At 36.9% G+C, this 23,964-nt stretch overlaps 1 protein-coding gene across 9 annotated transcripts in view; it reads right to left on the bottom strand.

Annotated features, from left to right (window-relative positions):
- Nucleotides 1-23,964, bottom strand: part of PCNX1 (pecanex 1) — a 184,014-nt gene that overhangs the window by 4,254 nt on the left and 155,796 nt on the right. For 6 of the 9 annotated variants that reach the window (XM_034642516.1, XM_019807512.2, XM_019807514.2 and 3 more), the window contains 10 exons: nt 23,759-23,888; nt 20,373-20,431; nt 18,391-18,606; nt 12,859-13,112; nt 10,755-10,991; nt 10,022-10,122; nt 9,082-9,232; nt 3,063-3,293; nt 1,866-2,140; nt 213-418 (listed from right to left, as the gene is read on the bottom strand). In XM_034642516.1, coding sequence (XP_034498407.1) covers nt 213-418; nt 1,866-2,140; nt 3,063-3,293; nt 9,082-9,232; nt 10,022-10,122; nt 10,755-10,991; nt 12,859-13,112; nt 18,391-18,606; nt 20,373-20,431; nt 23,759-23,888 — 1,860 coding nt within the window. The remainder of the gene's footprint in view (nt 1-212; nt 419-1,865; nt 2,141-3,062; nt 3,294-9,081; nt 9,233-10,021; nt 10,123-10,754; nt 10,992-12,858; nt 13,113-18,390; nt 18,607-20,372; nt 20,432-23,758; nt 23,889-23,964) is intronic. The other 3 variants (XM_002926749.4, XM_034642515.1, XM_011234222.3) reach the window with 1 other exon arrangement.

The following is a 23,964-nucleotide window of genomic DNA, read 5'->3' as shown; positions in this document are numbered from 1 at the left end:
GAGGGACAGAGAGAATCCCAAGCAGGCTCCACGCCCAGTGAGGAGCCCGTCTCAGGGCTCAATCCCACCACCCTGGGATCATGACCTGAACTGAAATCAAGAGTCTGATGCTTAACTGACTGAGCCACCCCAGCATCCTGGTAACACATAATTCTCTTTCTACATGCATACTAAGAGGCTAAGTTAGATACATAATTCTGTTTTCACATTACCTAGTGCTGGAGGATAAGATGTGACCGGTGGATGGAGTCCTGCTCCCGACCCTTGCCCTGGATTTCCAGTGCTTCCCTGGGACACGTTGCTCTGGGGCTCACTGGCACTCGTTGCATTGTTACTAGTGCAGGACATCCCACCGCCAGTGTCAGAATCTTCAATATTACCACCGCTGTTACAGCCAGCCCCACACCCTTTCCTTAACCTAGAAACAAACACCAGAGTAAGCAGCATTATCCCATGATCACTTCAAGATAGGTCTTTCATTCCACTTCTAGCTATTCTGAATGTTTAATGCTACTAATGTTCATCTTTGAAAGTCTTTATGGTGCAATCAGTATTAGAAACAACAAAAAAAGGCAGCTATGTTTTCAAAGAATGGCCTAAGAACTATCCCCCCCTTATTCTCACTGCCTCAATTATTCCCAGCCTTCACTTTTATATAGTCTATCATCTTTTCCAATCTTTTCACCTTTCCTTAGCCATAATAAACTGCACATAATGAAACTGCACCATTAAGATGGAAATAGGATTCTTGCCAGTGTCTGTTCAGTGCCTGTGGAGTGTGCAACCCCTGAAAACCTGATTTCTGCTGTAGCACACTTGGAGGAGAGCTGCTGCGATCATTTTTCCTTTTCCTTTTTTTTTTTTTTTAAAGTGTAGGGTGACCAGCTATCCTGGGTTGTCCACGACTGTCTCAGTTTGGCACTGAAATCCTGCTTCCCAGGACACTTCTCAGTCCTGTGCAAACCAGGACAGCTGGGCACCTTAATCTCTACACTATTTCTCTCGAGGGAAGAGAACTACCTCTTTAAGGCAATTCCAGCACAACAGATAATTTTTGAAAAGAAATTTCTTCGAACACCACTCTGGTTTATGTTCTTCTTTCTGTTTGGATAGGGACTGATGTTAAAATGGTGAGACTTTTTTTTTTTTTTAAATATGCCTAGAGGAAAATGCCTAGTTGAGAGTCTGCCACCCTAATCCCACATTCTGTTTTTCTTAAGTTCTGTTATTTAAGGATCTAAACAAAAGCCCATAAGAAATTGAAAAGATACCCTGATTTTTCTTCACCATCCACCAAACAATGATGTTCCCATACTGAACACCGTAATTTACTAGACAAAAGGCATAGAAAAAATTCATGTGCACATTTGAAGACATTACAGATCTGATATGGGAGTGATGACTGGATTGTTAAAATGGCAGTAGTAACACATAAGTAGGAGTTTCAGCAAGTACAGTGTGCTCTCCCTACTGCTAGAATGGAACAAAACAGAAGGTAAGCAACTTGTTCAAGTTTCTTACGTTTTTCTCTATTTTGCTGTTGGTTGGTTGGCCCACACATCCTAATAGTGGCACTATGTCGCAATACAGAGTCAAAAAGGTTAAAGAAAAGAGAACTACTCAAGAGTCTACCAAATGCTGGATCAGTGGCCCTTAACCAGAGTTGTATATGAGATTTATCGAATAAGAGTCTGAAGATAAAAATGCTCAGACTACTTTCTGAAGTTCCTGATACAATAGGTTTATGTTGTGTTACGGCATCTGTATTTTTTCTGTAAGCTTTCCAGGTGATACTCATGCAAATTGCCTTGATTAAGAGGGTCACAACACACACCACCACTGAAACATGCAACCCCATAGCTCACCTGTGCCAGGTTGACACTATGAAGTTTCTGATATTTCCCAAACTGATAGGTCCCCCAAGGATTTCTTTGAGCTGTTCATGGCTATCAGAGTAAGAGGTTGTCAGGGGCGAGACAAAGATTGGGTAGCCAATAGGCTGATCACAAGATGAGTTTATCATGTTTCTCAGAGCTTGTTTTGCGTTTTGGATGCTACCTCTCTCTGGGTTACGGTTACGTAGAAAGACAAGCTCTTGCTGTTGCCCTGCCCAAAGACCTCGGACACATTCCTTATTAACCTGAAAACCAAACACATGGGAATTAGCTTAAGGGGCTAAGAACGAAATTCATATAAACAGAAGAATATAAATGGGAGGGATACAAAAGCCATATGAGAACTAACTGTGAAAAGCAGGAAACAAATACAAGTAGGTCACATTTGAATAGGAGTTCGTCAATTTTCCACTGTCACCAGTGGGCTGTTAAATAATAAGTACACGAAGAACTCTTTCCCCTGGTCTATCTGGTAAAAATATCAAGTTTTCCACATTCATAATGCACTGAATTCTGTAACTGAGATAACAGATATATTTGATAGAAATGAGCAGTAACAAATATACCGAGTTAAAAGGATGTTTGTAACTTTGCAGGTTGATTAAATGAAGTAGATAAAAAGTGAATCATTATAAACTATTAAAATAAAATTTCAGAAATTATGCCTCCTAAAGCCATGAGATGTTTAAAAAAGCAACAAACAAACAAACAAGGGGAGGAAGGTAGGAGGATGGGATAACTGGGTGATGGGCAGTAAGGACGGCACTTGATGGATGAATCACTAAATTCTACCTCTGAAACTAATTAAAAAAAAAAAAGACAAACAAAAAAACAACAAAAAGTACAAGTTATGGTATTATTTTGCAACCTGGAAATCAGATTAGCAATATGGTGCTGATGTTTTAAGAAGAGATGCTGCCCAGAGAGCATATATAACAGATAAAAGACCACCAAAACAGTAAACATTTTAAGACTTTATGGCACATGAGAAAATTTGAGGACAGAATAAATTAAAAAATAAATCAAATGAAGTGCTCATGAACAATCAATGCTAATGTAATATTATCATTTTTTTCCTATAAAAAGTTTCAATCACTTTTTAAAGTTGGGACAAGGTTATGTAACTTTTTTTTTTTCCAGACATAAAAAAATGCCTCAAAAATGTACCTTAATGACTCTGAAGCTCAGGTAGCGTCTATTCAGCATGATGATCTTGTATTCGTTGGTACCATCATCCATGATGTGCCGCAGAGCGAGAAGGGAGGGAGAGTTGGCAAGGACTGCACTCCGCCATGCAGGGTCCCCTTCATGCGCTATTACGAGGTTCTTTTCATGGGACACAATGGCTTCATAGAGCACAGTAGGGTCATCATACTCATCTGGAGAAGTGAAATGATCCTAAACAGAGAAATAAAAAATATATACTTTATGGGAAGAGAAGGATTTCCGGTGGAATGATAAAAAGCTTCTGCAGTTACTAATCAGTCACTAAATGAAAATTCTGAGAAACTGGTTTAATATGAATATTTCATATCCACACATATTGTTATTATAGGAGACAGAGAGTCTTAAATTCAACCAGGTTAGGAATTAGCTCATTACTGCCATACTACTTTTGTAAATTCTTCAACCCAACCCTCTAAGTTTTAAATATTTTTCCAATTTTTATATATTTTCTTTGTTTTTCTCATTCAAGTGGGGTTTTACATGTCTCCATTCATACATAATTTTTTCTCTTAAAGGACTGTCTCACTGGTATCAGTTAAGGGAGGCTAAACTACATAAAAGTTCCCTAAGTTGTGTTTCTTTTTAACGAGGCATTTTTCACATAAAGCCACATCTCTAGAATGATTCCAATATAGCATGTATCTCATCTAGATAAAATAGTAAGATTAAGGGTCCTAGTCCTGAAGAAGCTAGTCGAGTCTTCCCTGAGAAATCTCTTGGCCCATGTAGCAACCACTCCTGCATGCTACAAGCCGTTATTTAACACTTCTCATGTGCGGGATTCTGTGGCAGAGAGCGTGGAGGGAAAAGGAATATGTGGAACGTACCCCCCCCTTCAGAAACCTGCAAATTAACAGAGGATCCAGGACATATACCCACATAACCATAACACAAATCCGAATTGCTGAAATGAAGAGTAATCGTAGATATTCATAGCTGGGAGGTTGATAAATTTTTACATCAAGGTAAAGTAACTCATTTCTACTCAAGCCAAGCGACCAGACTGTGTGTGATATCTGAGGGGATATGGGTGAGTGCAATAAGGCAAGCTCCCCAACGATGCACCTCCATGTCTGGGGACTGGCCTCGAGGATAAAAAAAGTATTCACTGTATATGTAAATAACTTTCATAATGTAAGAAGTTCTGTAACACGTTTTTCACCTAACTCTTACAACCTTGCCAAGCAGCTTCAGTACATAATACCGGCATTTTGCATATATCAAATCTGAAGCTCAAAGAGACTTTTTTAAAAAGATTTTATTTGTTTGACAGAGAGAGCGAGCGAGAGAGGGAACACAAGCAGGGGGAGTGGAGGAGGGAGAAGCAGGCTTCCCGCTGAGCAGAGACCCCACACGGGGCTTGATTCCAGGACCCCGGGACCATAACCTGAGCCAGATGTTTAACGACTGAGCCACCCAGGTGCCCCAAGCAGCTCAAAGAGTCTTAGCTGCTTCCTAGGTTTAGAAAGTTAGTAAATGATTAAGCCAGGACTTAAACACATTCTTAAAGAGAATTTATCATTCTGATTTTAAAAAGCACGTAATTACAAACGTTAACTGAAAAACCTGTCAAGTCTAGTTGAAGTGATTAGGGAAAGTTACACAATGCAGGTGGTTTTGAACTGGACCTTAAAGAATGCAGACAATTTCAGTGGATGGAGATAGGCACTGTGTGGGAAAGGGAGAGAGCTTCAGGCAAGACATCCTACAGGGAAGCAGCACAGGTCAGTGAAGAACACAAAGGTGATTATAGCCTGAAGTCTCTCTGGGGAATTGGGTTTCTATTATGTTGCCAGGCAGCACTGTGCTGGACATTGGGGAAAGAGTAGTGAGCAAGACAGATACAAGCACTGTCTTCATGGAACTTAGGGTCTAGTTAGAAAATACTAAAAAAAAATTAGAAAACTAGCTTTTAGCCAGATTGTGGAGCATCTCCCTTGTACCTTGTCCAGAGTTCTTTTATTGGGCTGATGCACTCCCCTCTCCACTGCTTTGAGCACTGGCTCTTAACAGCTCACAGTTATTCCCTTCTCTTGGAACTGCCTTCAGCTGATGGAGCTGCCTGGGCAGGAAATGCCAGGGGAGGTTTATTCCCCACTTGGCTGTGGGGGCTCAAGGTACACCAGCTAACTCTTGGTGACACTGACACTCCAGAACTCACTCTAAATCCAGTGGAAGCTAGAATTCAGCTGAAACACAGTTTTGCTTAGTTCCTTCCCTGTTCTTTCCTGCTTCCCTCCCTTCCTTACAAATTCCCCTGAGGGCACCCTGTCAATCTCTGGCACAGGAATCCTGGACTCTTGACTCTGCTTCTAAAGGACGTGGCCTAAGTAGCATTTACAACTTACAATACCGCTATACATCATACACCAACCCTCCTGACCTCTCCTTTAAACACTGAGCTCACTTCCCTATACCAGCAGATAGACAGAGGTCATATGATGTGTTCTCCTTTAGCAAACAGTTCCTTTAGGGAAGGAATCCTATCTTTGTATAGTAGTTTTGGTACAATTTTTGAATGGAGTGTAGAAGTGCAGACATAGGCAACAGTTATACTCTTAATAAAATGGACAAAGTTGGAAATTATTAGGCATGCCAAAATAGAGTATGTTGAATCTTGCTCAAATATTTCCTTTCACTGGGCTTAAGATGGTTGGATGAGTATTGTTTTAGAGACAAAGTATTTGGTACAAGCAGATCCCATGAATAGGGAAATGGCTGAATAACCTATAGTTAAAAATTATGTCCTGGAATACTACAGAGCCATTGAAAATGTGAAGTGCCTCTGTACGTGCTGACTTAGAAAGTATCCATGTTATTTTAAATTGGGGAAAAAAAAGCATGCATTACAGATCACTTTATGTAGCACAAAGGAAAATATTTGTATATACAGATGGATATGTCTATGAACTCAGGAAAATCAGAAAAGATATGCATCAAATTACTGGCAGTGACTGCTTCTTGGAAGGGCCATACAATGGCATGGGGTGATGGGAATACTTACTCTTGGGTGAAGCTCACTTTTTAACGTTTTTCAAATACAAGGAGAAAATATTCCTAGTTCTGGGAAAAGTTTTCAAAGGCATTTTAAAAATATACTTGACAAGTTATAAGCCAACACACAGGATACATTTTTTTGAAAATAACGAAACTCATTCATTTTACATTCACTGGCTGCCAAGCCTTGTGCTAAGCAATGAAGATATAAAGATTAGTAAAAAATGATCCCTGTCCTTAACCATACACTGTTAAGATTTTCGTCATAGATCACTTAAAAGCCAAACTGGACTTTGATTAATTTATTTTAGTTCTAACAACCACGTAATCTTCAAAGAGACTAATGAAAAAGGTAAAATGAATAAGGTAAAATGTTTTACAAAATGATTAAACAGAGGATAAGAATAAGAGAACATGTGAAAAAGGCAATTTGCTTAATTTCTCTGAGTTCTGAGTTTTCACCTACCAAACTGGGATGAAAATAATTTTCTGGATTGTGGTGATATGTACACGAGAGCACTAATACACTGTACAATACTGTGCAATTACTAAATATCACACAGATTATGACCATTTTTATTTATAAAGTAAAAACATAATACAGTCAATTGGAGAATTAAAAAATTTAAAAAAAAACGGTAAAGGAAAAAGCAAAAACTAAAAACACCTACAAAGTGTGTTAGACACACGTTATCAAGGATGGTCTGAGAGGCAAGAGTTAAGAGAAATTTATATTTCTGGCTTTCTGGGAACAAAACCTTTTCTTTACATACAATAAATTATACCATTTCAAGTGTCCAGTTAGATGCATTTTGACAAATAAGCACACCCATGGAATCACTGCCACAAACTAGATGTAAAACTTTTCCATCACCCCAAACACTCCTTCCTGTCTTCTGGCATTCAATCTCTACATCCTAAGCAATCACTCATCTGCTTTCTGTGGCTATAGACTAGTTTGGCTTGTTTCAGATTTTATATAAATAAAATCCTACAGTATGTACTCTTTTTTTATGTCTGGCTTCTCCCGCTGTGCATAATGTTTGAGATTCATTCATGTTGTGGTATCTAACAGTAGCTCCGTTTCTTTTTATTGCTAGGTAATATTCTATCACGTAGATGTACCATAATTAGTATGTTCATCTGTGGATGGACGCTTGAGTTGTTTCCAGTTTGGGGCTATTACAACTAAAACTGCTAGGCACACATGTGTGTAGACATAGACTTCCATTCTCTTAGGTAATTATCTAGGAGGGGAATTGCTGGATTGTATGGATGTGGATGCATATCCTTTCTTTTAATATATAAGCCTATTGTTCACTTTTGTGGGTTGGGTTTTCATGAGTATATAACTCATGAAATATGTAAGTATGAACTTTGGAGATTACCAGTACTGATTTACAGATCTATCTTTTCTTGGCCCAAGAGTCCCTCATGGGCAACCCAACATCTGGCTCAAAATGATGCTCAACAAGTGGCTATTTCTGGCTACTGTATAGGTCCATCTCACCCCCCTCAAAGGTGTATCAGAATTATGGAATTTCTGCAGGCTGCATTTGCATTCTCTGTCTTCCCCCCTGCCGCCAGCCCTCCATGGCTCCGGGTTCCTGACTCCAACTCCTTACCCCCACCGTTTGTCACTGTTGTTGTCAGTCAATGGCTAATGAGACTGAGCTGTAGTGTGTAGCCCAAGTGTGTTGGGCCAAATATAAGGTAGAGAAACACTGTCACAGGCAACAATGCCACAGCCAAAAGAACATGTAAGGAATCGGACCTGGCAGCAACAGGTAAGAGCACCTGTACGGATCGATGGGGCAAAGACCTAAGATACGAGAAAATTCCCTGTGCCTCAGTTTCTTCTCTGCCAGATGGAGAAAAAACACCTGTCATAATGTTAACAATTAACTGAAGATGTCGATCTGGAGCTGTTAGATAATCATGCTGTATTAAAGAGAGTATTTCTTACACAGCAGATATATTAATCAGTGTTTTTTGAAAAATTCTGAAGTTTTAATAACATTTTAATCTAAAGTCATTATCTTTTTCATTTAAACACACTGACCTGGCTCAAAACTGTAAAGCTAGTCTGAAGATAGACAACTCTATTTGTTCTCAAATGAATATTTTCTCCGTGATCCTTAAAATAGTATTCCATTTTCCACAGAGACTTTCAAATAGTATATATCTTGTCAGTAATCTCCTAAGTAATACGGGACATTGACTTTATTATAACAGTTTAGATCACAGTAAAATCACTTGAGGAGTAATTCACCCTTTATTTGGGGGGTAAAAAGATTCAAACAGATTTGAGTACAGCAGATGTATTTTAATGAGGCTTATCGTGTGGTCTTTGTCATCAGATCTGATGACCATTGTTAAGTGGAATGATTAGAGTAGCAAGAACAAATACTTAATTTCCTAATATAGTCTTGAAATGATCCAGGGCTTTGGATATGTATTTTGGGTCTGCATTTTAATTTTATTACCCTACTAGGATTACTTAACTAAGGCTAAATAATCTGTCCTAACCCTCTATTATTCTATATAACATGCTACATGAAACTCACAGTTCAGTAACAGCAGCACTCACAACCCTCCTGAGACGTTACCACACTACACTGGGAGTCAGCTAACATTCGCCTACACAAGAGGCTTGAATTACAATTATGTGATATGTGAGGTCAAAACAAGAATTGTAAGGGCCAGAGAGCTTTATTTCTAGTTTGTCACTGCTGACAGTTTTCAAGTTCATGTCCAGATCAGTCACTCTCTAATATAAATATTCAAATTTACCCTTAGAAACACAGGTTCAGGCTTCTAAGATCTAGTATCTTGCCATAAATCAAGTTTTTCTGTGTTTCAAATAATATTTCTCAAAAGGTTCCCAAGAAACGTAATTTGGAAGTCAAATGAAGAAGTGCCATTAAACACCAGTAATGCATTATAATTCTCCTCTTCTTACCTGATGAAGTTTAATGGACATGCGGATTCCCGGGACTACTACTTTCCTTAGCAATTCCATGTCCGCGAAGATCCATTCATCTCGAATTGAAGAAATACGGAAATCTCCCTTAAATAGGGCATGCAATCCATAGAGGAATGACTCTAAATTACTGTTAGGATTGGAGATAAAAGTTTACATATTTTGACAAAGAACTTCCATTACACTGATTCTTACATGTGGTTGTGCATCAGAAACATCTGGGAGTGTTTTGCAAATACAGAGTCTGATGACTATACTAATGTCAGAACCCCTGAGTCAGACTCACAAGGGGCAGGGGCCCTGTGATCTGGGCCCTTGTTTACAAACCACTGTAATAGTAAGTCCATGAAAATAAACAACAGACAGAGAGTATATAAGTCATAAAAACTTACAGAGGGCCTAATGGAAAACACGTTTATCACAAATGAAATTAATAAATACATAGTATTTCTTAGTTCTAATTCATTCAGATGCATATGTCAAGAAATTCAGCTTAAATTTATACTCCCCAAAATCTAATGTACTATATTAACTATAGTAAAAGCATAAATGCTCTGGACCAAAAAAAAACTACAAGGAAATATGGAAAAATAAAAAGAGGTAACTCATTAGAAAAATAGATATAAAATGGGAGGAAACCAATCAAACTTTATGGGTGATTATTTTTTAAAATGTCTTAAATCCATTAAATTCTTATTATCAGTAGTTACCCATACAAGTGTGATTTTTAAAGGCCAGCTATTAACCACTTGGGAGAACTCAAATATGTTTAGCAAAGGATCTATTAAAAAACTATCAGAAGAGACTTTTGCAATAAATTAGCACAGAACGCTTCCATGAAAAGCTATTTCAGATTTTTCAGATTTACGTTATACAGCTTCTCCTACTCTCTTCCTGAAAACAGAAACGTCTTCCTTACCTGGACATATGGTGAGATGCGGTCCCCAGAGCTCTCCGCCCCAGAACACAAAGTCCGTAACAAAGAGTCACCAGGGATGAATCTTTGTCTACATCCAGTGGCTTTAAAAACAAAGAACATCAGTTATCAGAAAGGTATAAAGGTATTTAACAAATTGGAAGACAGCTAATAAATCAGAGAGGATGAAGAACTCAACTAATATATAACTTCTAGGTTTTTAAGTAGTTCTAATGAGAAGAAACGTAACAAATCAGTATAAAATGAAGTATGAATGTATAGGAGGAGTTTCTCCGAAACCTTTAAATAAAATCTAATGCTTTATAATACTGGAACATACTTTTAAAAAAACAGACTTTTATAAAGTATTAGGATCTTAGCAAAACATCTCAAAGTACTTACTGCCATACATCATTACTGATAATGTCTTCTCCTGAAAATACAATATTCTATCTATTAATTAGTTGTTTCTGGACATAACCTGGCAAGCAGGCTGTTAACCACAGCCACATTAGCCTACTAGTAACTATTACCAGAGTAAAGAAAATCATACTGATGTCCGTGGAATACTACTTCCCCTCAACCTCCGAATTTCTTTTTAACAACTGAAGGTTCTCTCACCCAGATGGTCAGAAAGGAGGAGGTCTGGAAAAACTGACCTCATATTAATCAATGGGGACATTCTTTCCATCTCTGAAAAAAATGGACTCAAAGAGTTACAAATGAAGTATACAACCTCTACCTTTGCTCTTCGGGAAGAGCAATACTCTATCCAGTTGAGGTAAATCACACAGAAACTCTCCCTGGATATGCCAGCCAGCCGATGGTCATAGTCTTCATCAATATTTGGATTAAATGTTGGGTCCACATCAACATAATTTCGATCTGTACACAGACGTAGTCCTTCCTGCATTGTCTCATTGGCTAGCCACTCCTCCAGTTTAGAAGATGTTGTAACATAATAAATGATACCCTAAGGGGGGAAAGATTAAAAAAAAAAAACAGGTTAAGTTACAGTTTGAATTAACTCCAATTCCTCATTAAATACATTCCAATGGTTTATACTGATTGTATAACTAAAAAATATTTTATTCTAGCTCAATACTCTGAGAATACATTTTAGGAATGCTGTAAAAAATATACCTCAGGCCTTTCTGGGTGAACAGTTAATTTAATACTTTAGAAGTCACAACCATAAATTCATCAAGACAAATTCAAAACAACTCTTTTTCTATTGATTTTAGATCTTTTGAATTTAGGACATTTTAAGAGAGATAGAAAAACTTTACTGTGATGCATTTCTCATAGAAAGTTATTAAATCATCTTGTGATGCTAGGTCAAGTTATAGAAATATAAGAGTAAAGCAACAGAAATATATCTATTTAGAACCAGAGACAGAAATTGCCATATACACACAGAGATGCACAGCATGTAAAAAACGCAAAATCAATCTGTTTAGCTTCCTGAGGTTGGGTTTAACCAAAGATCAATTATAAGACAAACATTCATCCCAATCAGCACAAATAAAATGATACACAGAGGTAGTAACACAGATACGGAAAATCCAGATATGGGTCACTAAAATTTACCACACATTTCCCTCTTCAAAATACTGGCTTTGCCTGCAAGCTGCCAAATCACAGCTTTGCTGTAATCTTGTAAAATGTTTAGCAAAGACAGAACATCTGTATAGTAAAGAACTAACCTTGCCCAAAGAGAGGTTTGGTCTTTGCCCTTGGGTCCTGGGAAGTAACTTCTACTCCCTTGGAATGTCCTGCTTGCTTAAGTCTTTGTTCACCTATGAGCTTACAGCCATGACCTCTGGAGGAAGTGGATACTAAGGCTGGTCACGAGGGTAGTCAACCACATCTAAGTGACCATGCCACAGTAAAACTCTACACACAAAGGCTCAGGTGAGCTTTTTTGGTTGACCACAGTCTGTGAGTACTGTCACACATTGTTGCTGGGAGAAATGGGCATTATGTGCACAACTGCACTGAGAGAAGACAACTGGAAGGTCATGCTTTGGCGTCTCTGGACCCTGCCCTATACATAGCCTCTTCCCTTGGCTGATTTTAATCTGTATCCTTCCACCATAATAAATCCTAACCATGAGTGTAATGCCTTTCCTGAGTTTTGTGGGTCCTTCTGGCTTATTACTAAACCAGAGACTAGTCCTTGGGGACCCCAAATTGCAGCTGGTGTCACGAGTGAGGGTGGTTTTGGGGACCTCCCAAATCTTGCAATACTTTTATTCAGGTCACTGAAAGCAGTGCAAAACAGTAGTTAACAGCAAGGGCTGTTGGAGGAGTTGGACAAGCCTAGATTTTAAATCCCTAACTCCGCTTGCTAATTAGAGGGCACTGGGAAGGTAACTTCTGATTCTTGTTTATTTGTAAAACAGAGATGTAATATTCCTTCAGAAAACTGACACATATATGTATATGTATGTGTATTCCTTAGTCCAGAGCCTACAACATACAAGCTACATATGGTAGCTATTATCCATGAACAAATGGAATAAGTTCCACTAAAGATAGAAACAGTAATACCTTGGTAGGTATACTTTGCTTACTTAATGGATACTAGAGAATTTTTTTAAGTAGACTCCCGCTGGGCATGTAGCCCAAAGTGGGGCCGGAACTCAAGACCCTGAGATAAGACCTGAGCTGAGATCAAGAGTTGACACTTAACCAAATGAGCCACCCAAGTGCCCCAATACTAGAGAATTTAAATCACTACTTAGAAGCAAAGCACAAATAGTTTAAAAAAAAAAAAAAAGTCTTTTCCAAGAAGAACGTAGAACAATCAGAAGATTTAACTAGGCACGTACCCTTACCTTGACATAGTAAGTGGTGAGTACTTTCCGAAGATCAAAGACTTGAAGCATAGAGGCAGCACTATTGTCAGTGATACTATAACCCTCCAGAATATACTTAGTGACTATCACTTCCCAAGCTAGCCAGCGCTGGCTAAATGCAGCATTAAATGAAAGCACATGAGGAATATGGCCAAGTGCACAACAGCAAAATCCTTCATCTTCTTCAACGCCTTCAGTGATGGCCTCCACTTCCCGTTGTTGACAGTAAGTACCTTAGAGAGAGAGAGAGAGAGAGAGGGAGAGACCACTGTAGACAGAGGAGAAAAAAACCACATAACGTAGAAAACGAATGCTTCAAAGACACAAGAAACTTGGGAAAAGAAAAAAACACCTTTTATGGTAATTGAAAGTATGTGATTGATCTGCCTTGGATTGTTCACTAACAAACTGCAGGAAGCTCTGGAAACCAGGCATATTATACATTCACTTCCTGCAGAATCACAACATGCATTGGCACATTAAAGGTTCTGAAAATTATGCAGTTACCTTCTTAATTTTCACTTACTGATTCCAAACTTTTCAAATTTAGGTTTATCATATCAAATGAAGGCCAATGAGTAAAGGGACACCTCATGACGGTTTGAGTTAATGCAGTAAGGGAAGAACGGATTTAGAAGTGAATCACTGTGGGGCACACAATATAGACAGACATGCAGAGCTCAAAAGAATGTGAACTCTACTTATCAGTACCATGTCCACGTGGCAAGCAGAAATATTATATACATATATTTGGATATATAAACTGTAATGGTTCATGATAATTTAATCTTAAATCCATAACTGCTTTTTTCTGTTCCCAATTCCAACAGTAACTGGATAAAATTACATTATTAGCATTTGAAGCTTACAGGCTGATAAAGTTTCAATTAGGTATGAGCTCTGATTATTCAACACTAGCAAACAATTCTTTGAAGTTACATTCTTTTATACAAGATATCAAACAGACATTCCCTGCATTAGTGTTACTGAAGTAAAAATACAAAATCAGAATAAATACAGAATTACACCCACAGCAATCTAGTGCCAGTAAAATATCATCTGTCACATTAATTTTAATTTTTATTTTGTTCTGTGGCCTTGTTTCCACTTAATTAGCAAATCCCTTAAATTCTGTAAGGACTATAAGGGGATTGCACTTAATTTTATAAAAGCACATATTTAGGTTATATTATAATAACTTATATGGACTTCACAATTTTTTTTCCTTTAAAGAGAATATATACACCAACCAAGTTTGAAAAACACTGGTTTTTTTTTTTTTTAATTTTATTTATTTGAGATAGAACACAAGTGGAGGAAAGGGCAGAGAGAAGGAGAAGCAGACTCCACACTGAGCGGGGGAGTGCAGGGCTCTATCCCAGGATACCAGGATCGTGACCTAAACCTAAGGCAGATGCTTAACTGACTGAGCCACCCAGGTACCCCTGAAAAACGCTGCTTTGAGAGAAAGAGATGCCATGAAAACTAGCCCCAGCCGGTGGTGGTGCTATAAAAGATAGAGGCAGAAGAGCTAGGCTTGGTAGGACTAATGAGCTGTATTGTTTAGCACTCCAGAACTCTCAAAATCTTACCATTTCATTTCCTGCTTGATTACACTGCTGAGCACTTCCAGAACAACGTCACACAGTGGTGAAAAGAAAAACCCTGGCTTGAACCTGACGTTAACAGGAATGCCTGCTGCAGGTGATCTTCACACATGCTCATGACCATAGATCTATATGTACAAACTTTTTTTTCAGAATAAGGATATGTGTGATTTTAGAAAGTATTTTTCAAACCAATAATGGAAATGAAATTCAATCAAATGTCTTCTGGCATCTTCTGAGAGGATCATATTTTGTTGTTTTTCTCTATAACCTATTAATTTGCTTTCTAATACTTCAAAAATAAAAATGAAATGAAAATGGCTCAACTATTGAGAGGTATTCAAGAAAAAAAAAGGACTAATTTCTGCTTATTCTGGGTCGTGAGGGTTTTTGAATCTAAGGTCTCATGTGAATTAAAACTACACTTATTTTTTAGCCAGTTTAGCCATATTTTTACATAGGTACTACAGTGGCTTTGTAAAAAGCCTGGAGAAATTTTCCTTCTTTATCCATGTGCTAGAATAGGCTAGAGAGGGCAAACGAATTATTCAGTTTCTAGAAGAAATATCCTGAGGCTGGGGTTTTAAAACTGCGGCATGAAGCTGGGTCTGTTCCTTAGATTTTATGTGTTATTACTTTTTTATTTTGTCATCTTTCTGGAAGGTCAGTCAAAGGTTTTTAAGCAAAGGAGATGACAGAATGAGAGCTGTATTTTGTGCAGATCACTGTGTTAACAGCACATAGAAAAGCTTGTGGCAAGAGGGAACTGGAGATTTTGACATTTACTCAGAAGACAGAATGAGATCCTTGTTCAGAGCAGCAGAATAAAGTGACCAGAGTAATTAATTAATGTGGGACATTTTTACTCTACTATACAAACCCAAGAGTATTTTCTACCCCAACATGCCCTTGTAATACATTTTGCTTAGGAAATGAAGTCAATGATAAACATAGGTGTTAATATTAGCGATTGAAAAAAGAACACTGAGACTTGGAAAGGGATTCTAGAATATCTATAAGGAACTATTACCAATTGTTTCCTGGATTAGCTATGTCTTTCAGTCACTTCATAGTGAATATTATCGGTAAAACACTGGCAGTGATGAAAACTAGACACGTTAAAAGTAATTTGAGTAAAAACCAAGAAGAATTCAATCAGCATATTATACTTTTGACCTATAAAGTCTGACCTGGAAAACTGTACTCTGTCGAACTAACATTTACAAACAGAAAGTTAGCATTGTAGAAGCTGTAATAAAAAATTTTTGATAGACAAAAAATGATTCTAAATCTATGACATAAAATTTACATGAAAAGAATACTGAGAATATCAGTAAAATAAAAACGGAAATGAAATAAACATAAAGGGATTTAACCAAGACATACAGGAAACTGATCATGAAATTTGTTTAGCTAAATGTCAAATGGCATTTAGCATCCACTACAAGAAACATAAAATCAATGAATTAAATTGGCTTAGTGGAGAATAGCCCAGAAAACACATCAAAATGCTCAGGAGATCCAAATATCTGCCTGGTAACATACTGACACTCTTGATTAATATTTTGAGAGGCAGGAGGTAGACGGGACAGGGACTAACACTCTGAAGGAAAGAAAATAACCGAAGATCACAAGACCTGAGCAAGAATATAATCATACCTCATGAGAATTCTGGAAAGCAGAGAAAGGAGAAACAGCTCTATCATTTAATAATTCTACAAAATTAACTAATTATGAATTATATGCTAACTGATGAAACAGTAACTAGATACATAGTAATGAATGAAGCAGATAGGATTCCTGCCCTTGAGGAGCCTATAATCCACACCAAAGTTTTGCAAAATACAGTCTTGGGCCAAATCCAAGCTAAGAATGGTTCTTATATTTTTAAAGCATTGTTTAAAAAAAAAAATCAAAGAAAAATATGCAACAGAAAATGTGCATGCCTCCAAAAGCCTAAATTATTTACCATCTGTCTCTTTATAGAAAAAGTTTGCCAAAGAAGAAATAAACTTTGAACACAAATAAATATTAAATTATGAAGTTATAATTATGCTAAGTGAAGAGGTAAAAATGGCAAAATGAGAGATAATCATGTGGGACAGGTGGTTAGAGAAGGCTTCTCTGTGAAAGTGATATTTAGGCTAAAGCTTAAAGATAATTAAGGAATTAGCAGATGGGAGATTGGTGGGAGGAAGGGAGATGGCTGGTACTTTCTAGGCAAAGAGAAAGGCAACAGGAAGTCCTTAGTAAAGAATTTAGCAACGTTAAGACCCTGAAGGAAGGCCAGTGTGGCTAGAGTGAGTGAGGATGAAGGTATAAAGTGGAGCTGGAGAAACTGGCAAAGACCAGATCACAGCATGGTAGAGCAGGTTAGGAGTTTGAATTCTATTTTAAGTGCAATGGAAAGCCACAGACAATTTTAAGCATGAAAGGAACATGATCAAATTTGCCTCAAAGAAAAAAAAAATCAATATGGCTAAGTGAAGACTTACAGATATACCTCTTGCTATCCACATCCACCACAAATTGTACTGTGTTCCCCAATCAGTTTGTTTTGTTTGGCAAATAGAGTTTGAATGGTAAAAAATTTGTCCAAAATTTTATTTGAATCTACTCGGTACCAGAGGCTGAAAGTTGGGAGAGTGAGAATTTGGATTGGTTTCTGATTTGGAAAATTTCTGACCAATATGGTGAAATGAGCACATCCTAAGAAGGACCCTCTTCCAATTCACACAGACAGAAATGCTAGATAAAACAGCTTCCCCGCATACATTTGTTTAAAAAAAAAATTAAAAAACAAAGGTGAAATCTTCAGGTACCAGCAATTTAAAAAGAAGTTAAAGTCATGGCAGTAGTAGGTGTAGTGGTGAGATGAGGGGGTGCTGACTTTTGGATGAGTCCAGTTGGATTAGATTTAACATCAGGCAAAACTCTAGAGAGATGGAATTAAGGTCCTGGGCTCTGAAGGAGAGGCAGAAACAAACCATAAAACAAGAACTGGACATTTTGAAAGACAGAGATTGGATGACAAACAGACCACAAATGAATAACAAACATCGACATTTACTGCCTTAATCTGAGTGTCACACAAGTATAATCTTAATTCCAGTGAATGGAGTGATTCTAGAAAAGTACTTGCTCCATTAACAAAGAGATTACCTAACAAAGGTTCAAACCTTCGGATTCAACATCAGTGTGAAAGTCAAGCTGTAGGGTGTAAGTCAGATTGGATGCTGTAGTTAGCCTATATTATGAGCCATCTTGGGCCTATCTGGTTTGAACTGGCTTCTTGTGGCAGCTTCGTTTTGGAGTACTGTTAGGATAGGCCTCTGACTTTCCCGAAAGCTGGTCCTGGCTTCCTCTTTACTCACCTCCAGGAATCCTGTTAGAACCTAACAACTGCCTGCTCTAACAGCTACAGAACACTGTGAATGCACTGAATGCCGCTTTTTCACGTAAAAACTGTGATTTTACTGTTATGGGAACTTCGTTTCAAAACCAGAATCTGCCGCAGACAAAGGCATGGTGTCTACATGAAAGTGCTTGGTTGGCTACACGCAAAACAGCATTCTATGCTCAAGCCATCTAACAAATACACGTGACTGGTCCCAAAGATAATGGCAAGAGAGCAAGCACAAAACAACAGTAATTCAACATCACCAGGAAAATAGTGACTTACGCAAGAATGATGCTACCTTCACATATTTTAGCATACCACAAAAATGATTTTTCTCTGAATGTGAATTTTGGGAAAAAATCTAATAATTGCTCTTTTAATAACTCTCCTCATTCCACAACTCTAAAGGATCTAATTTTATGCTAATTTTTAATTTGAGATGTAAACACATAAAACTTGGATGTGACAGGAATATGTTACAGAAATAAAAGGTGAGTATCTTACCTCTGAACTCAAGTCCCCGCAGCTGGAAAGTGACCAACCCATTGCCTGTCTCAATAAGGTGCACTAATGCATTGAGGTAGTCAGAGGCAAGAATGAAACAGTCCCCTGTACTGTAGTTTCCCCATCGTCCTAGGAGCAAATCACCACAGAGACTGTGTTGTAGGGATCTGGTTAAATGTTCATAAAAGATGGAATTCAGATTGTTGTCATCTGATCCTAAAAGAAGGAATTAAATATGTTACATTTTACTGTAAGTCTTCATTATATCAACAAACAAGATCATTAAAAATATTAGAACTAATTTCCAGTTAGGATTGTATTATATTTTTTTGACAAGAAAAATAATTTTAACACCCTTGTAATTTCCATATAAAAATGAAACACAGGGTAATGAGAAAAGTTTCAAAATTTAGAGTTAGAAGTCATAAAACTTCTCTGATCTCTGGCTCCCATACATAAAATGTGGGAACTAGATTAGATGAAATCTAAGGATTTTCACCTCTTCAATAACCATGACCTCTTCTATCACTATTCAGTGAACTCCAACTTATAATGAAAACCACACAAGAGAAATGAAAAAAAGATAAAAAGAATTCAGAATTAGAACAAAAAGATACATTAATAAAGAAAGTGGGTAAAGGAATACAAAATTTGAACAAACAAGACAGGCCAAAATGAACAGAAGATCATTAGTCAAAAAAACAAACAAACCAAACCAAACCCCCCCCCAAAATAACAAAAAACCCTGAATATTAAGATGGCTAAAACTAGCTTAATAGAAATAAACCGTATATATAGAAACAGCAGCAAAGAACCTAAAAAATTTATTAGAGTCATCCTTTAAGAAAAAAAGTTAGGATAAAACTAACCATCTTTAGAAGTAACCCAGCCAAAGCAATAACCTGTAAACAGGTGCCCATAGTATAATACCACAGGAAAGCAAAATACACAAAGCTTACTATTTTAAACTTAGCCTAAACAATAAAATAATGAAACGGGTGCTCCAGATAATAATTCAGTAAGATGGTCATATCTAATGCCCTGTCTGCTCATTACAGAAGTGTGCGTATTAATTCAGGACACGGTCTTTTTGATATGCGGGTATCACTAGCATCATGAGAATTCTAAGCCCCTTACACAAGGACATACTAGAGCTGAGATGGTTGTTTTATCTACCAGAATGTGATAAAGACAGGCATTATTATCAAGTAACTAGTCCTACTTAATCCAATTTTATAATTATAAAACTATCTCACGTTAATTTAGTGTCTCAAATAGAGCAGTTGAAGGAATCAGCAAGTGAAGGAATCTGAGTCAAATGGATACAAATACTACAGTCATCTGAGAGTAAGATTTCTTTTAGTAAATTAATACACTGAAATTCTGGTTACTTTCTTATGGTTGGGTTAGTGAGATTCACCCTCTGTGTGTCAGATTACTAACAGGTGGGCAGACAAAAGGATGTCTCCCAAACGATGAAACTAAGGGACCAGACTTTAGACAATGGTACCACTACCAAAATGCCATCCGTTGAAGCTCTATCTTGAGGGCTATTTGGCTGCCCCATATGACATCTCTACATTCAATAAACTAAATGAAATTAAATGAATATTTACCTAAACATCCAGGAAAGCAGGGGAAGCAAATATATGAATACACCTGTTGGTCAGACTGCATACTCTTTGATACACTTGACCAGTTTTACTTTAATTGTTCTACTTTTTAACCTGTTTAAGAACAATTTTTGAATGGCATTTTTTTATTCCTATGAACACTCTTAAAATACATTTTATAAAAGATAGGTACATACAATGTAGATACTTGAATTCACACTTTGCTAAAGCAGAACAAGAAGCAAAGGATATACAGCCTTTAAAAAATGCCACTTGGAACTCACAGAGGATTCCCAACAAGTTAGGAGTGAACTATATATATAACAAATTCCTTAGACTTGCTTCTTTACTCACAAACAGAGCTTTTACCTGGATTTCTATCGAGCTGGGAAGCCAATCTGGTATTTGAATGATCCACCCGTTTTGTGCTGAAGAAGGCAAAACAGAACATTTTTAATAACCTTTAATTAAAAAGGAGAAAACTGTACAATAGAAATATTATCACTTCATGAGCGTACTTTTAGGGATAAGGGTTTTTTATTCACCTACCTCCATCGTACATAAACATATCAGTTATTTCGTAACTGGTGCTTCACTGAACAGGGTGTAGAAAGACATTAATGAGTTTAAAGGCCCCCCGCAAATCGATGAGGATGAAACATGAGTACTACACGCAGTTCTTAGAAATACACAGTTCATGAAACATTCTGTGCAAGGAGAACGTGCATTTATTAACGTCTAGTGGTATAGGGTTCTTTGAATAGTGGTTTCCAAAATGTGGTCCACAGAACCCGAAGCAGGGAACTCAAGACCCTTTTAGGGAGTTTTCCAGATCAAAATGATTTTCATAATAATACTGAGCTGTTATTCGCTTTTTTCATCTTGTTGACAACATAACAGTGGATAAGGCTACTGGCACTTTAACATGAATCACGACAGTGGCACCAAACTATTTTTTACTGCCAAATACGCATAAGAAAAAATTAACAAAAATTCAAGTTTTGCTTTGAGGTGTCTTTAATAAAGCAATAAAAAATTAATTTTATTAAATCACAACCCACCCCTCAGTAAAAGTCTTTTTAATATTGTGTGCAGCAAAATACACATAAAGCACTTATGCTGCATCCTGAAGTAGGATGGTTGTCTCAAGGGAAAGCATTCGTGTAGTTGTTTGAATTGCAAGCTGCACTAGCTCTTTCTTCATGGAACACCATTTTTTTTTTTTTTAAGATTTTATTTCTTTATTTGACAGAGATAGAGACAGCCAGCGAGAGAGGGAACACAAGCAGGGGGAGTGGGAGAGGAAGAAGCAGGCTCCCAGCGGAGGAGCCTGATGTGGGGCTCGATCCCATAACACCGGGATCACGCCCTGAGCCGAAGGCAGACGCCCAACCGCTTTGCCACCCAGGCGCCCCCATGGAACACCATTTTTACTATGATTATTCAGACTTGCATACTTCACAGACATTTCTCAAAAGTGAAGAAAGTGAGTCCGTCCTGTTGCCGATAACAAATTCAAGTTTCTAAGCAAAAATCAGAATTTGGGAAAATGTATATATATTTACCAATAAGCTTCATAGCTTAGCAATACTTTTCTTTAGAATTAGTGGTGATATGAATGAAAACATTTTTATTATTATATAATGAAACGTATCAAGATCTTGATTAAGATCAAGAATTGTAAGATCTACATTACCCAGTGAACCAATATTTTCTAAACAATCAATAAATGCTGTTATAAGATTATGCATGGGTAAAAAATCCATTCAAAGTGTAAAATGTATCAGTGGATTTTGATGTAACACAGTTCCAAAAATTCATGGGGCCAAGGGCCCTGCTCAGCAATGAGCTTGCTTCTCCCTCTCCCTCTCCGTCTGTCTCTCCAATAAATAAATACAATCTTTAAAAGAAAATAAATAAAAATAAAAGCAATCAAAACCCAGCAGATTCAGGAAAAGATCTCACCCTCAACTGCTTGCTTGTATCATGAAGAGAGCTATTAACAGAGACTTCTCTTTACCTAAGAAACTTATCTACATAATGGGGCAACCTTTGTTTTCCAAACACCTCCTTTCACCTTCTTGCTAATGATCTTTCTCCCCTTTGTATCCTAAGACCCTTACCTCTCTCCTTAGTTCACAGAAGCATCACGTTACCTGTCTTTGGAATTTCCATGTCTATGTGGATTCCCCATATGTGGGCATTAAATTCGATTTTCTCCTGTTTATGTGTCTCATGTCAATTTGACTCTTACTTGAGCTAGAAGGACCTTGAAGGGCAAAGGAAATTCTTTCTCCCCAACAAGAGATATGGTTTTAGACTCTATATTCCAACTAATCTTTAGGAAACTACCATGTGTCGAGTTTTAGTGAAGGATCCAAAAAAATATCCACAATTGTCTAAAAAGGCTATTAAAATACTTCTTTCCTTTCTAAGTATGTGTCTGTGTGAGGCCAGATTTTCTTCATATACTTCAACTAAAACAACATATTGCAACAACAGATTGGCTACAGAAGCAGATATGAGAATCCAGCTGTCTTTTACTGAGCAAGACATTAAAGAGATTTATAGAACTACAAAAACAGTGACACTTTTCTCACTGATTTTTTTCTGTAGTGGGATGGAAAATACAGTAATTTTCATTACAAAAATATTTATATTAACACAACAAATTTATTGTTGCTATTTTTAAACTAATAAACATTTGAATTTTTCTGAGTGTTTATTTCTAATATAGTAACTATCTGTAGATAAAACCTGTATCAGCAAAAACTCTTTGGAGACTTTAATAACTGTGAAGAGAGTAAAGGGGTCCTGAGACCAAAACTGCTGCCACAGACATTATTTTGGGCTCAATTTAAGTTAGCTGAGAAGAATAGAATATAAATAACACTGAAATTCATCAAAAAGAGAAACACCACATGTGGTTTTTGATAAAAGACCAGAGCAAAAGCTTCAAATTCCCAAGTTAGTCCACTGTTTAAAAGGTGAGACTCCTACTTTCACCTATTAAATACACTAATGTGTGAAAGTATAGAAAGAAAAGAAGCAGTCCTGGAGCTGGCCAGTAGAATTAAAAAGTAATATAAGCTCTTTCTGAATCAATATATTAATACACGTTAAAAGCCTTAAAATGTTTAGTGTACATGACTCAGTAATTCCCCTTTTGGATAATCTTTCTTAAATTAAAAAAAAAAAAGAAATTTGGAGAGATTACATATAAGGATAGTAAGCAGGCATCAGATGAAACAGCTAGCCAAAGGAACTAAATCTAAATGGAGAAAATACTTTATGCACAAAGATGGTTATTAAAAAGTTATCCTCGTGAAAAACCAGAAATAATCTATAGAAAATTTAGCTCTGCAAATAGCTATTTCTAAGAAAACTATGAGATAACTAATTATGACTGCTATAAGGAAATAACATTGTATAGCATGAAGTTTCAGAGTAGTATTAATGTGAAACCAACTCAATGAAAGAGCATTAAAAGAAAAAGGACAGAAAAATGAGTATATCCAAGAAAAACCAAGTTTTAAAAAAATCTTAGAAAAACTGGCAGAGAAAAATATAGAGTAGTTATCTGACTCTTCTAATTTTATATGATTTTGAAACTTTAAGAGTATTTATAAAATAGTTTTAGCAAAATATTTCAACACAAAAAATTATTAGCCATGAATTATTATAATAATGCTGTTGATAGTTTTTCTTAGCAAAGAATAAATAAAATCAGCTTTCAAATGTTTTATTGTACTCACTTATAGTCTCTCTCCCAGAATTTCACAGGTCGAACATATGAAGTGATGAATATTGCACTTCCCAGAAAGGGATTTAGAGGAGTAGAAAAAAAGGCAGATACAGCAGCCTGAACAAACAACATGGCTGAATCTATGAAAAAACTGGTTAAGGATTTTAACATTCATTTGAGTGAGCACACTCGTGTGCACACACACACACACACACA

Source organism: Ailuropoda melanoleuca, chromosome 14, assembly GCF_002007445.2.
Source record: "Ailuropoda melanoleuca isolate Jingjing chromosome 14, ASM200744v2, whole genome shotgun sequence".
Lineage (NCBI taxonomy): Eukaryota > Metazoa > Chordata > Mammalia > Carnivora > Ursidae > Ailuropoda > Ailuropoda melanoleuca.
This window is presented reverse-complemented; position numbering and strand designations above follow the sequence as displayed.